Source organism: Octopus bimaculoides, chromosome 6 (assembly GCF_001194135.2).
Source record: "Octopus bimaculoides isolate UCB-OBI-ISO-001 chromosome 6, ASM119413v2, whole genome shotgun sequence".
NCBI classification, from domain to species: domain Eukaryota; kingdom Metazoa; phylum Mollusca; class Cephalopoda; order Octopoda; family Octopodidae; genus Octopus; species Octopus bimaculoides.
In genome coordinates this window covers 70693144-70708549 of record NC_068986.1, presented here as the reverse complement: position 1 = coordinate 70708549, position 15406 = coordinate 70693144, and the positions used below count along the sequence as shown (strand labels likewise).

General features: G+C 33.8%; 1 protein-coding gene across 1 annotated transcript in view; it reads right to left on the bottom strand.

Annotated features, from left to right (window-relative positions):
- The window catches only part of LOC106882866 (ADP-ribosylation factor-like protein 1), a 30809-nt gene that overhangs the window by 12066 nt on the left and 3337 nt on the right, over positions 1–15406 (bottom strand). The window contains exons 2-4 of the mRNA XM_014933670.2: positions 11211–11345; positions 9511–9592; positions 3853–3964 (exon numbers count right to left, since the gene is read on the bottom strand). Of these exons, the coding sequence (XP_014789156.1) occupies positions 3853–3964; positions 9511–9592; positions 11211–11345 (329 nt within the window). The remainder of the gene's footprint in view (positions 1–3852; positions 3965–9510; positions 9593–11210; positions 11346–15406) is intronic.

Below are 15406 nucleotides of genomic sequence, written 5' to 3'. Positions count from 1 at the left end.
TATACACACATATATATATATATATATATATATACATTTATACACACATATATATATATATATATATATATATATACATACACACATACAACTACAGAGTGTGTGAGATAAACTTGATTTTGTTATGTCTTTTTCTTTCAAGAATAGCTTGATATATTGGTGAACAGTTAATGGTGTTGGAGAACATAAAATTAAAATTATAGCTGAGAAAAAGTTAGCTAATATGGAGGACTCAAAGCCACCTGAATATTGGAAAAGAGTTACCTGCATCATGATGATTTGCACTGGTATCAAAATGCCAACATCATAACTGCTGCTCAATTACTCTGAGCACCATAAAAGCTGTAAGACATGAGATGAACATCAGGAAAACAGAGTTCTCGAAACTGTGATGGTCTTTGGATGTGTCCCCAGTAAGAAAGACATCATGCTACACCACATCTTTGAACAGGGCCTTTGACTGAAAATGGCCAAACCTTAGCCAGAGAGATTTGCTGTTCAAAGGCCATGTGTGTGGCAGCAGAATTAAGTTCTTTGCCATACCTCTAGAAAGAGTCAGAAGTGATTGTTGGAGAATTGGTACAACTTTACCAGCCCCAATTTCTGGCTTCCTCATTTCCCGATTGTAATCCCATGGATTACTATGTGTGGGATTGAACATCATGTATATATTTTTCAATGAATTTCAAATATAAAGCTCTAAAAACATGGAACCGTTTAACCCTCCCATGCTAGCATGGAAAGCGGACGTTAAACGACAACGACGACGACGATTCCAATAAAAACAATAAAAATCTATCAAAAAGTAAAATTAGTCTTTTCTGCAAGTCATTTTGCCTCAATAAACTTCACATACCTCGACAAAAAATAGTTTCAAATCTGGTATATAAAACTGCTTTCTACAGTTAATGATAAATTGAGTGGTTATATCTAATTTCTGCAGTAAAAGAGTTAAGGGTTTTATGTCTCAGTCACTGACATACAGGGCATTGTGGCTAAATTTGTAAGACTTTTTAGTCAATGATATTGACTAACCCCAGTAGTCAATATTCATTTTATCTATTTCTATTTACTGAATCCATTGAGTTCACTTTCCTTCCAGAGAGTTATATTCCTTCAACTGATGTAAAGATACAATAATTTACTATATACAAATCAAAATTATATACGTCCATACACATTAACATTAATTGGTACATATTAGACAACTGTAAAGTCTAATATTCATTATAACTTTATTTATTCCAAAGTTTTGTGGGGAATTAGAGAGGAAATTCCAGGTATAGAAGCCAAACCCAGAATCAAGTGGTCTTAAGGTCAACTTAGTCAAACTGATGGGTTTAGTGAGTAGGAAAGAATACCAGATCCTGGTGCCTTCAGGAAAAGTGGTCTTGCTCAATATGCAGTAATGGATGAGGTATAAATTCTATACATTGTACCCAACGTAAACTATGAACACAAGAGATGTATCAGAATTACAAGCAGACTAGCAGTGGACATAAATAAGCTTTGAAAGTGATAAATGCACTGGAGAAGTACACTCAGTGGAAACAGACTCTTTTGAATGCCTGGATGGCTCACTAGAAGTAGTTGACAGCTGTAACTACATAAAAGATGTGATCAGCAAACTGAGGTAATTGCCCCAAAAGTATGAAGTTAAAAACCATCCGCACTTTCACCATAACATATCTTTATCATCATGACACTGCGTTCTGCACATGTGCGCTTATAGATGGTACTAGTGTGGTCATGCGATCGAAGTTTGAGCCCGATTGCACCATTTTCTTTCTGGCTTTACAGTGTAAGCATGGCCACTCCACTAGCAATGTGCACCAAAGAAGAACAAAGAGCAGTGATCTGAGTGATGGAAATAGTGTACTGGTTCACCATTACCATCTCTCAAGCTTGCTGAATCTTCTAGCCAGTGGTGGAGGCTGACGGGTGTCCTGCTCCCTCTTTGTGTGTCACGTTTGACTGGCCATTTTTAAACTTCTTGATCCACCCATACATACTTCTACGTGGTAGCACACTGTCCCCGTATTATGCAAAAAACCTCTGACGAATTTCAGCACCTGACACATCTTTCAATCAGAGAAATCTGATTACTACCTTTTGTTCTTCTTTGGTGCACATTGTTAGAGGAGCAGCCATGCTTACATTGAAAAAGCCAGAAAGAAAATAAAAATGGCACAATCAGACTCAAACATCGATCAAGTGACCACAATAATACCAACTATGAGCACGCATATGCAGAAAGCAGTGTGATAATATGTTATGGTGAAAGTGCAGATAATTTTTGACTTCCCCTCGTATAACAGCCAGAGTAACAATAGATTGGAGAAAGTTCAAGCAACTACAATTGCATTTGGCAATGGCAGTCTTTTCCCTCAGACTGAAGGGCAGATTGTATGATGCTTGTATTAGAATTGCAATACTGCATGGTAGTGAGACATGAACCATGAATGCAGAGAACATGAGAAAACTGGAAAGAAATGAAGCAAGCATGCTCTGTTATATGTGCAATAAGTGAGCGAATTGCTTCCTAGATTTGAAACCGAGTCTAGATTTTTCTTCAAGTCCCTTTCTATTGTTCTAAGTATTTGTACTAAGAAATTTATGAAAGTTAATTGTCATATTTAGATAGGTCCTAGTGTTTCCTGAAAATACCAAGGTGACCAGATTACAGATAAAAAATCCTTAGTTTAGCCTGACCTAATTTAGGCAGGAAAATATAACAGGACTGAAATTCAAATTCAGTCTTTCCTCTTTCACTTGACATCTTACCCAAAGAGCATCTCTGTCTTTCACCTGGCACTGAGAACACCTCCAGCTTATTGCCGGAGGGGCTATACAACTTTTACCCTCTCTTCTTGTCAATCAAGAGAGTTAAATTCTCTTAATCTTCCTTCTTTTTCCTTCCATCCCCTAGTAGCCATGCAGATGAACAAAACTACTTATAAAAAATGGACAACTGAAATTCAACTAATCTGCATACAACATATTGTAACAGTAAAATAAAGGGCATTTCAACTATTATCTTTCTTTTGTCATTTATTCCATGAACGCCTTTAAATCAAATCCATTACACACTTGGTAACAACTGAGAATTGAACTTTAATCTATCAATATCGCAAATGAAGCACAACATTAACAATTATATATAACCGTTACACACTATAAATGTGCTGTGAAAAAAACTACGCATAAAAGGAATAACTCTGCTGAATTTGCATTTTCTATAAGAGTGGTTTTCAACCAGAGTCAATATAAGATTTTGTTGTTCGAATTTATGTGCAATAAATTGTTCATATTGTTTTATGCAATTCCTTAGGATTTTTTAAACATCAAATGACAAAGGGGGTCCAGTAAAGTAAAATGAGAACCAACGGGGTCCATAAGCAAAAAAAGTTAAGAAAAACTGTTCTGTTAGAACATTGGATACATCAACAAGTATATATGCAATGAATACTATGAACCCACACAATACTGAAGCATAGCATATTTGACATGCTAGTGTTTTGCATTGTTTACAATCTAAGGTCTGGAATTGTGCATCCTATGTTGATTTCAACTGGACTGATTTGAATTACTTAATAACAGTTGTTCTCATAAAAATGTGTTTAAGAATTTGGTCATTAATAGTGGTGACACCACTTTCAAGCATTTAATTAAAAAAAAAACAAGTGCAAACTATTACAAACTTACTTCACATGAAAAACCAAAAATTATAACTAAAAAAAAGATACCAAACTGTGAACAAATGCTTCTTCACCAGGTCTCAGCTCTGTGAATGGCAAAATAATAATTACAAAATACCTTGATAATACAATAGGAAACAGCTCAAATTTTTACCTCAAGCATAGACATTAACTCTCGTTTTGATATTTCTATTCGTTCTCTGTCCATACTGTCAACAACAAAAATGACTGCATCAGTGTTGGAATAATAACATCTCCAGTATGGTCTGCAAAAAATAAAAATTAAAATGTTAGAAAATTTTTTTTTAAATACTTTATAAATTCTTCATAGCTTCTAAAAACATTTGTCAAAACAATTACTGTTATTATTTTTTTGCATTTATTTATGGATATTTCAATTAGAAATTTGAAAAGATTTGCTAATTTGCAATTATTTTTACATGTATATTTGCATTTATAACAAATGTCATTTTTATGAGGCCACCTTTATGAATTAAAATCATGGAACAAAAACAGAAATCTACAATACTGATGTTTAATAAGTGAAATAAGTAAATGTTTAAACATTTATTTGTTTCATTGACTCAAAAGATAAGGTTTATTCCTGGTTTCATTGTTTCTTTATCAATATCAGAGTTATATATTCTTACAGATCACTGTGGAGGCACAATGGCCCAGTGGTTAGAGCAGTGGACTCGCGGTCGTAAGATCCCGGTTTCGATTCCCAGACCGAGCGTTGTGTGTGTTTATTGAGCAAAAACACCTAAAGTTCCACGAGGCTCCGGCAGGGGATGGTGGTGAACCCTGCTGTACTCTTTCACCACAACTTTCTCTCATTCTTACTTCCGGTTTCTGTTGTGCCTGTAATTCAAAGGGTCAGCCTTGTCACACTGTGTCACGCTGAATATCCCCAAGAACTACATTAAGGGTACATGTGTCTGTGGAGTGCTCAGCCACTTGCACGTTAATTTCACGAGCAGGCTGTTCCTTTCATCGGATCAACTGGAACCCTCAACATCGTAAGTGACGGAGTGTCAACAACAACAACAGATCACTATTTTTTTCTAAAACAACCATCAATACCTAGTGTGTGAACGAGAAAGAGAGACAGACAGACAGAGAGGATGAGGGTGTGTGAGTGAACTTCCATAATATAAAGTCAACACGGAGAATAATTTTAAATACAATTTTTATACTTTTTGAATGTAAACTATGACAAAGTGAAAATGTATTTTTTCTAATAAGTTACATGCACTATGAGCATTTGTATATGTGGTATTTATAAATTGTTACTGTCACAGGATCACACTAAATAAGAAAAAACAGAGAGAAAAAGAAAGATCTAATTCACCAGGACCAGATTATCAACAATATTCTGCAAAATGTGTAAATACGTTTGGTTTGCAATCCCACAAAATAACAAAACTTCGTTGTTGCAGTTCCCTTCACCATGTCAAAAATAATATAACTTTTCCTTCTGCTACTAAGTCATACTCAATGGCAAGTGACAGCTAAGGAGTTACAGCATGTACATGATTGAATATTTGACAATCAATTAGATAATCTTTTAGGCCAGTGTTTCTTCATAATAGGGTGAACATGCTCTGTAGTGGGACAGCTAAAAGATTGAAAATGGTGTGAATAAACTGCTGTATTTAATCAAATTAAGATGGTTGGAAACTTTTTGAACTTGTTCAACACCATACAAAATAAAAAATTATATGGATGCAAGTTATTTTGTCTTTTCATTAAGAAAGGAGAGAGGGGAAAACTGCACTAATTTTGGTGGGGAGGAACTGGTAGTTGTCAATTTATTTATTTATATATATATATATATATATATATATATATTCAGCAATTATGTAACACCTTCTACGGTAAGATTCAGGTCATCAGCATATAACAGTCCTCATCTCCCAAAAGAGTTCTGAAAACTTGTGTAAGAGCCACAAGAAGAATAACAGTAAGGCATTCGTATGTAGCTAACCTCTTTAGTCCACAAGATTACAATGCATAAAATTCTGTTAAAGACATTCTCTGGATAAAGCATAGTCAATCTTTTCAAAGAAGTGGACCATATGAGATATTGATCATCATCAGACAGGCTGCACTAGTACAGAGATTAAAAGTAATTTCTTGCTAGGTGTGCCACAAGGTACTCATAACTGTTCTAGCTCAACAAATATAAATTATAGGCATAAAACATGACAGATGTAAAGATTGTAAAATACTGCCCTTCAGAAGTTGAGTCATGCCTTAACCTTAAAATTATTTAGAAAGATTCAAAGAAGCAGATTAATGAGAGACAAGTGAATACTAAAGGATTAATAGAGCCTACCCAACCATTTATACTTATCTTTCTTCTCAGTTCTATCTTTCTTTGCAAAATCATCATCATCAACATCCTTTCATGTCCATTTTCCATGCTGGCATGGGTTAGATGATTTGACCAGAGTTGGCAAGCAAGACAGCTGCAGCAGATTCCAGTCTGATCTGGCTTGGTTTCTACAGCTGGATGCTGTTCATAATGCCAACCACTTCACAGTATGTGTTGAGTGCTTTTAATGTGACACTAGCCTGAGTGTGACACTGGCACAAGATATTCAAAAAATATTTTATTATTTTCTGGTTATCTCACTGAATTCACTATCACAGTACCTACATGTAACTTCCTTGTCGTGTTGAGACATCATTTTTTTGTTTGTTTGTTTTTCTTCTTATAAAATGAAATTGAAAGAACTCATTAATTTAGTAAAGTTCCTAAAATATTGACATGTGCCGAAAGATCCTCTCTGCACAATTTAATGTAAACATTAAAACTGACTCAGCACATTTTAATAATAGAATTTTAGCTTGGGGCAATAGAGAAGTGATAAAGAAAATTACAAAAAAAAAAAAAAAAAAAAAAAAAACTGTATAAGTAATATTATAGAAGTCACAAGGAAACAATAATGAAGAAATCAAGATTTTGTAGCTAAACCTCACTGTTTTTAATGTTTCCCTTTCCATGCTGGTATGTGTTGAACAAACATAGAGTGTTTTACAGACAGATGCCCTTCTCATACAAACTCTTAATCTCTTCTTACAGCATGCAGGGATACAATGTATCTATTCCAGTTTGGCTACAGTCCTTAGACTATGTAGAGTAAAGGAGTATGTCACACTCTAACCTTTCATTACCTGACTCAAGATCACCTCTTCCAATGCCTCCTCCCCTCTCAAAGATTCCTTGTCTTGCAAGTTACTTGGTAACCCTGTCAGTGCCAGTGCCATGCAAAATGCATCCAGTCCAAACTGTAAAATGGTTGGTATTTGGAAGGGCATCCAGCTGTAAAAACCATGCCAAAACAGACAAGTCTGGTGCAGTTTTCTGCTTGACAAACCACCCAACATGGAAGGTGAACATTAAACAATGAAACATATATATATGTCAGTGGCGTGCAGTCAAGACATGGTAGTCATGCACTTCATGCCTGTTGATTTTTTATATGACTCAAAAATTAATTTAGGAATGTAATTTATTTATAAAGACATTGAAAAGTTGTCCAAATCAATGGAAACTGAGCTAAAATAGTTACTTTGTTTCAAAGGAAACCTGTCCAAACATACTTTGCTGTATTCCCATTTTGCTTCCTCAAGGCATGCTTAAAGAAAATCAAACATGAAATCTTTTGTCCCCCACCCTCCTATCTTTCAATGACTATCATTTCTCTTCTGCCTATATGTAAAGTCAATGCCTATAAGATTCTTACCATGACAAAATAACTGTGGAAGTCATGCTTTGATGAAAGCAAATGTTAGCTTTACTCTCCCTTCCCTTTCTATCAGTTTGTCTTTGTCAACAATTCTTTGTAACTGATGTCACTAATAGGGTTTGACTTTTTGACCCGTAAAAACTCTGACCAAAATATATCAACAATTCCATAATTCTTAATTAGTGAGCCCAAATGTTTGGAATATCTATTTCGCTCTGTCGTAAGTTTTGAAAGTTATTATCATTAACCATCCTTTTGTATGAACAAATTTTCAAAAATTCTGAAATCAGAAATATAATCTATATATTTCTGATTTCAGAAATAGTTAATTAATCCTTCATTAATTTACTAAAATTATCATTTCATTTTGTTGAAACTGATTTACAATTCACACACACACTCACATGTGCACTATTACTTTCATAAGATCTCTAGAATTTTCGAAATATTTGTCCAAATGACTTAAATATGTGTCCTAGAAAAAATTTTGAAAAATAGTTTTTAAAAAAAAAAGACATTAAAGGGAAGCAATTATAATTCGTGATCCATGAACACCGAAATTACCTGATTTGCGAAACCATAAGAAATTCACGAGACAATTTCAGGTTAATTTGTATGAAAAGAAAAAATGGTTAGCTGGTAGTGCTATGCTTAATAAGTTATTCTGCTGGCCATGCACATTGTTTTGTTTAGAAAAAAAAAATGTTTGGAATGATTAAATTATTTTGTATAAATAATTTTCAGGCACTTTTTCATTTAACTGTGACAGCTTGCTTTTTTGTTTCGTTTAAGCAGGACAGCTTGCTTTTTTGTTTCAGCATGCATACATGTACACAGAAGATTTTGCGTGACAGCTGATTAAATATACACACATGTACACAGGAAGTTTTGCGTGACAGCTGAAATATTTTTCGTTTAAGCATGACAGCTAAAATATATTTAATAAGAAATGAAAATTAAAACAAAAATACTAACAAAACATTTTATTTTAAAAAAATTATGGATTATAAACATCTTTCACACCAATCAAAAGATTCTGGAACCGACCATCATTAAATTGATATCACCATATGAATTCAAGTAAGTAACTATTAAGACATGTCCTTACTGTTCCAATTTTTTTATTATTCCATCTTTTAGCACTGTTCCACATTGCCTCTACATAATTGGTTGAAGCATGTGAAATAGGATCGATGTAATTAACTGAGTGATTGACAGTGAGGTGATTGTAACCAAGGCTTGCAATGGTGTTATAAGCCTTCCATAAATCGGATATTATTGTTGTTCCAGGGCATATATATTGAATTATTTGGTAATAATGTTTCAGCTGATCTGTCTGGAACTGCAACCAAAAAGCACTTTCCTCCTTGCCCTAATTCAATACCACTGAATACCCATTGAGTTTTCACTTGGTGACCAACATGAAACTTTCATCAGACAAAAGCTGATTCATCTATTTCTACATACATTCCTTCTCCACCCAATTAAAGAGGATTTTTCAAGAAATATTCGGCACACGTCTGCAATAAATTTCCCAGTTCACAAAGCCTTGGAGGTTAAATCCAATCCATGATTTTAAAATTTTGTACTGCTCACCTCATATGACCAATACATTAAAGAAACAATTGTCCTTAATGACAGTTTCCCTATAGCCTTAGGCTAACAAGTATCGCCTTGGTTAAGCCGTCATACTTAAATGAAAAAACAAAGTTGTTTTGTAGGAGAGCAGCAGTCGCCCATGCATACAAGTCTCCTTTCTCCATGCTGCCGATGTTGTCCAAGAGAATGACAAAGGCCAATACACCTTCGGACCAATGACATTGCAATCCATTTTTACAGCGGAGTGAACCAGAACAACGTGAAAAGGTGTTTTGCTCAAGAACACAACACACAGCCTGATCTGGGAATCAAACTCATAGTGACACAATTGTAAACTCAATGCTCTAACCACTGAGCCATGCATCTTATATGTCATAGAAAATTTTTTTGTATATATACTTTCTATACTTTACCATTTAAAGGGAAAAAGATATTAAAAACTGACATACATTACTTACCTAATACTTGTTTGGCCACCAAGATCCCACACTTGGAACTTCAGATTTTTATACTGAACAGTCTCCACATTAAAACCAATAGCTGTGATAAAAATAAAAGTTGTTTTAATTTCCCATGTCAAGTTTTGATGAAAATGTTCATATAGTCAAGAATATATAAAAAATGTTTTATAATTTAATAATATAGGGTGTTATATAAACACCAATTATAAAGCCAACATTTTTACACTAGTACAAAAATACAAACTTGTAATGGAACAACACAGTTAACTGAACAGATACCATTAGACAAATGCCTTGTACTTAGTCTCAAAGTTTTGAGTAAATATGAACCAAAACTGGTATAACTGGTTTCAAATTCCTTCCCTTTCTTTTTATTACTTGCCTAACACAGTATGAACATTTATAGCTTTCTGAAAGATTTCAAAATTAGTTGTACAAAATTACTGCATAAATAGCAAAAATAAAACTGATTGAACCTAACCATAAAAATATATTCTCACAATTTAGGAACTTTACAATATCTATCCGTGGTGACCAACATATATACAACACAGCAAAGACAATGTCACAAACACTGGAATTCATCTTCAGGACCAGATATTTTTGCTGCTGACCTATAAAACGAACAATATTCCTACACTAGAATACTGCTCACAAATTTGCAAGTACATCTACCAAACAAATACAAATTCTGAAACAAATCGTAAAGTAGCCCATCTTCCACTAATTATGCAAGATTACAAATATTCAAATTTCTGCAACTCCACAAGTTTTGAACAGGTTTCATTTCAAAATCTATTTCATAATCATCATCATTTACTGTTCAAGAGCCTTTATAAAGCATTATTTTCTTATTTTCTAGATAACTCTACGACACTAAGCATCAAATTGTTATTTCATGACAACTCTGCTTTCCTTTAGCAACAAAACAATAATTCTGTTATGAGTTTTTCATTAAGGTGTTTAAAACATTGTAAGCAGAATTGTAGCTTCTCTGAAATGTTATGAAAGATAAATCAGTACTCTATTTCTTTTGTTTTTATCAACACTTGGCCCAACATGAATTTGTCATTGTTTTAATGGCCGTTTTTCTATGCTCAAAAGTCATATGGAATTCTCATATGGAATTTTGTTGGGAGAGATTTTGCTTTTGTCAACCCTCACCTATTTCCAAGGAAGGTAATATTTCCCCATAGCTAGACATGTTTTCAAGAAAGATGGGGAATGAAGAACATCATTTGCACAAGGTGATACTCTTACAACTATGACATGTTTTAGCAAGGAGAGTACATGACACATACATATACATACAACGGGCTTCTCTCAACTCTTGTTGACCGAATCCACTAACACTTTGGATGACCTGGGGCTACAAATAGAAAACACTTCCTCAAGGCACCACACAGTGTGACTGAACCTGGAAATGTAGTTGAGAAGGAAACTTCTTACCACACAGCCATGTCAGTGCCTATGAAAACAATAATTGAGCAAGTATTTTACATTTATCTTTTCAAATCAGTAGGACATATAAAAAAATTTGTTTGAAGATTTCAATTATTGAATTTGATTGTAAAACTACTGACTTCAAGTATTTTTACAATTTCATTCTCTTTCCAATGGTTAAAGAACCAGTACAGAACAAATACAAAAATAGGGTTAGCAGCAAATGGAATATAAGTAAAATTAATTGTACTTACTAGGAATAGTGGTTACTACTTCTCCAACCTGTAATTTATACAAGATGGTAGTTTTACCAGCTCCATCCAGGCCCAAAATAAGAATTCTCCGTTCTTTAGCACGGAATAAATCAGAGAAATAACTGAGAATTGCACCTACAACAGAATAAGAAAATAAGTCATTTAAAAATATATATTAACGTGTGTATGTACATACATGTGTGTGTATATGTATATATTTTCGTGATAGTATTACAGCTTTGTGTTATAACAGACTTCAGTCATGAATTATAAATATCTTATCACTGGCATGTAAGTGATACATATAGACATTTGTGATGTTTTAACAAGATACTACTGATTAAATTGCAGTAGATGTTAGTGAATGTGTTCAATAGAGAAATATTCAGTTACAATGTTATGTCTTTCACTATAATTTATAATTTTACTATTAGGTTCCCTTGAACATAATAATAGTTACCTATTACTATAAATGATGATAGAAATTGATATTAACTTGATTTTTAGAAATTTAGAAAATTTTCCTGTAAAAGTTGACATGATAAACAAGAGCATACTACTACTGAAATCTTATATATATTTGTGATTTCTGTCTAGAAGTTCCTATGGACAGCTGGTCTTAAATGTCTCTGAGATGGCTTATAGAACTATTCATCATAATCTGACAGACCATTATAGAAAAGCTTAAGACAAGGTGTCTGTAGGAACTTCCATATGCCAATAGTCTAGTTCTCATAGCTGAATTTATACTGAAATGGAAAAAAACAGTTCAGGTATGAAAATAAAACCTAAAACTGAAAGGCCTCAAAGAAAACAAAGCTAAGACGTTAGAAAGTAAAAAAAAAAAGACCCTGGTACTGATCAACATGCAGTAAAGGATTAGGTATAAACTTCACACATAGTACCCAATGCTAAGCTATGAACACAGAAGATTGGTCACTTTAATCAACCTTAGCATATTTCTATAATGTTAAGATCTTACTGACTCAAATATAATTAGATAGTTTATAATTAATTTGGCTCCCTACCAATTGCACCAACAACCCTGTCCCCTCCCCCTTTAATTTTTAGTGTAAAAGCATCAATGACATTTATAATTTTCAGGAAAGAAATTGCAAAGCTTATTCAAGGGTGCTTAGTATATAAATAACAGCTGAAGTGCTATCTTCTTATATAAAACATAAATGACAGCTGCAATGCTATTTTCCCAGTGCATCTTACAGCTTACTCAGCTAGCAGGATTATATCATGTTTTACTGTTTTAGTCTGAAGCCCACTTCAGGCAAAATTGGCATAAATGTAGATGATTGTTTTCTTTGCTTTGATTAAATGGACGTACACAGACTGACAGACAAAATGTACAACTAACAAAAAGATATACAATCTAATGAATATCAGCTGAGGGAAAATACCTTGAAAGTGTTCCACACTATAAGGACACATATACAGCAAGCTGATAAATCTTTAACTACATTATCCTTAAAGTTAAAAAACAAAAACTCCCTCTTGGATTGTTTAAAATCTAACAGTAAATAAAAGACATAATTCCAATAATATCAACTAGGTGCAGGTGTGGCAAGAGGTTTGCTTCCCAACTGCATAATTCTGGGTTCAATCCCACTGCATGGTAATTTGGGGAAGTGTCTTCTACTATAGTCTTGAACCAACCAAAGCCTTGAGAGGATTTGGTAAACAGAAAATGAAAGAAGCCTGTTATATATATATATATATATATATATATATATATATATGTGTGTGTGTGTATTTAATACATACATTTCAGATAATTATGTAAAGGGAATTTCATCTATGTACAATCTTCCTCAGTTAAGACAAGAAAGATTTTGCATAAGAGATGAAATATTTTTTACTATTGCGCAATTAACTGAAACATACGTACATATTAACCCTTTAGTATTTAAATCAGCCATATCTGGCCCAAATATTTTACCCTTTTATGTTCAAACTAGCCAGATATGGTTTCTCACATCTATCCTACAATGACATTTTGAATATATACCATCATTTCATCAAAATCTTAAAGCTATCAGATGATGCATGAATGATTAAAAGCAATGTGAATAAATAAGCATTACATTCGACAGAGTAATCTGAATGCTAAAGGGTTAAATGCATTCAAAATATAACTTCATTTTTATATATTTTCTATGTATATATACTCAAGCTAACAATCCATCTTCAAAATAACATGTTTTACAGTGGCTTGATATCATTGTGTCGTATATTCCTGTAGCACAGGTGTAAGTATATACATGTCATGCATGTAGGAAGAATGCTAGAAAAATATGCAACATGAATAAGCTCTAACATAAAAAATGGAAAATGTAATGTATAGCAATGTGATGAAATGCAATTATGTCAAAAGAACATGCATTTATAAAGCAATGAATAATTACTACCTAAATACTGCCAATAAATTTTATACATGCACCCACACACACACACACACACACGCACAAAACAATATATTTTTAATGCAGTTAGTATTCATTATTGAAAACAATTATCATTGTAAATACTGTTATCCTATTTAGGTTTATGTGTAGTGAAAAAATTGAGCCCATCTCATTCACATTATTGTGACCAGTTTGATGCAAACTGAACAATCAAATTTGCTGACATGGCTGATGACAGCACCCGTGCCAGTGGATTGTTAAAAGCACCATCCTAGCGTGATTGTTGCCAGGGCTGCTGACTGGCTCTCATGCCGGTGGCACATAAAAAGCACCATTTGAGCATGGGCATCGCCAGAACTGCCTGAATGGCCCCTGTGCTGGTGGCACATAAAAGCACTCACTACATTCTTGGAGTGGTTGGCATTAGGAAGGGCATCCAGCAGTAGAAACTCTGCCAGATCAGATTGGAGCCTGGTGCAGCCATCTGGCTCGCCAGTCCTCAGTCAAACCATCTAACCCATGCCAGCATGGAAAGCGGACGTTAAACGATGTTGATGCAGTCCGATAATTAAATAGTTAAATACAAAATGAAAGTGAAGCAAAGCAAGCCGATATGTAGATATATATAATAACAATATAATCTTAGTACTACTTATGTTAAAGCTATGGGTATAAATACACAAATGTACCCCACCAACTTTATTTACTCATGAGTTCCAGAAAAATGGATATTTGTTTCACTGAAATAATATACAAACACACTTCAGATGTAGATTCCAATTATATTAATATTGGTTGTGAGAAAAAATTCCGAAAGTTTTTCTGAAAGTTATGAGGAAAGAAAATCGTTGGGGCACATATGTGTAGGTATACTGCAGCTAACTCTGGAACATGTGTAGGTATGCTGCAGCTAAATGTATTACCAGAACTCCATGGTAAACATGTATTTTTTAAGAATAATAATCGTATATATATGGGTGCAGGCTATAAATAAAAAAAAGTACTGGGGTTGAGTCACTTGACTAAAATTCTTCAAGGTGGTGCCCCAGCAAAGCCACAGTCTACGGACTGAAACAAGTAAGAGATAAAAGAAATATATTATATATTGTAGTTATCTAAAAATCCATAAATCAGAAAAAGCAGGCACTCGAATTTATGTCAAGAGTGGAGATCAATATTAATAAAATATGGTATTACAGAGCCAATTCAACCAATCTTCCCACTTGGTTCTGTACAGAAGGTAGGAGAACCCAATCAGAGAGCTCATCAGGAGGACTGGTATGAAAAGTAGGCCAATGTCATACCAGAGAGTGCCATTACTTGGGATCTCCCTTAACTATACACACACCTGTTCACACAGGTGTGTGTATATATCTTCTTTCTTTTGTTTCAGTCATTAAACTGTGGCTATGCTGGGGCATTGCCTTGAAGAATTTTTAGTCAAACAAATTGATCCCAGTATTTTTCTTTTTTTTCTATCAGTTTCCTTTGACAAACCGCTACATAACGGGTATGTAAACACACCAACACCAGTAGTGGGGAGGGGAACAAACACCGATACAAAGACACACACACAGATATATATATATATATATATATATATATATATATATACATACACACATCTATATATCAGGTCATCCCATAAGTTCTGTCCGAATTTTTAATAAAGAAAACAAGTGATCAAATGTTATATTTCATTGAAATTTAATCATCAATGAACTTTCCCTGATTATCTATGACTTCCTTCCATCTATTTACAAGCTTTTTAATCCCATC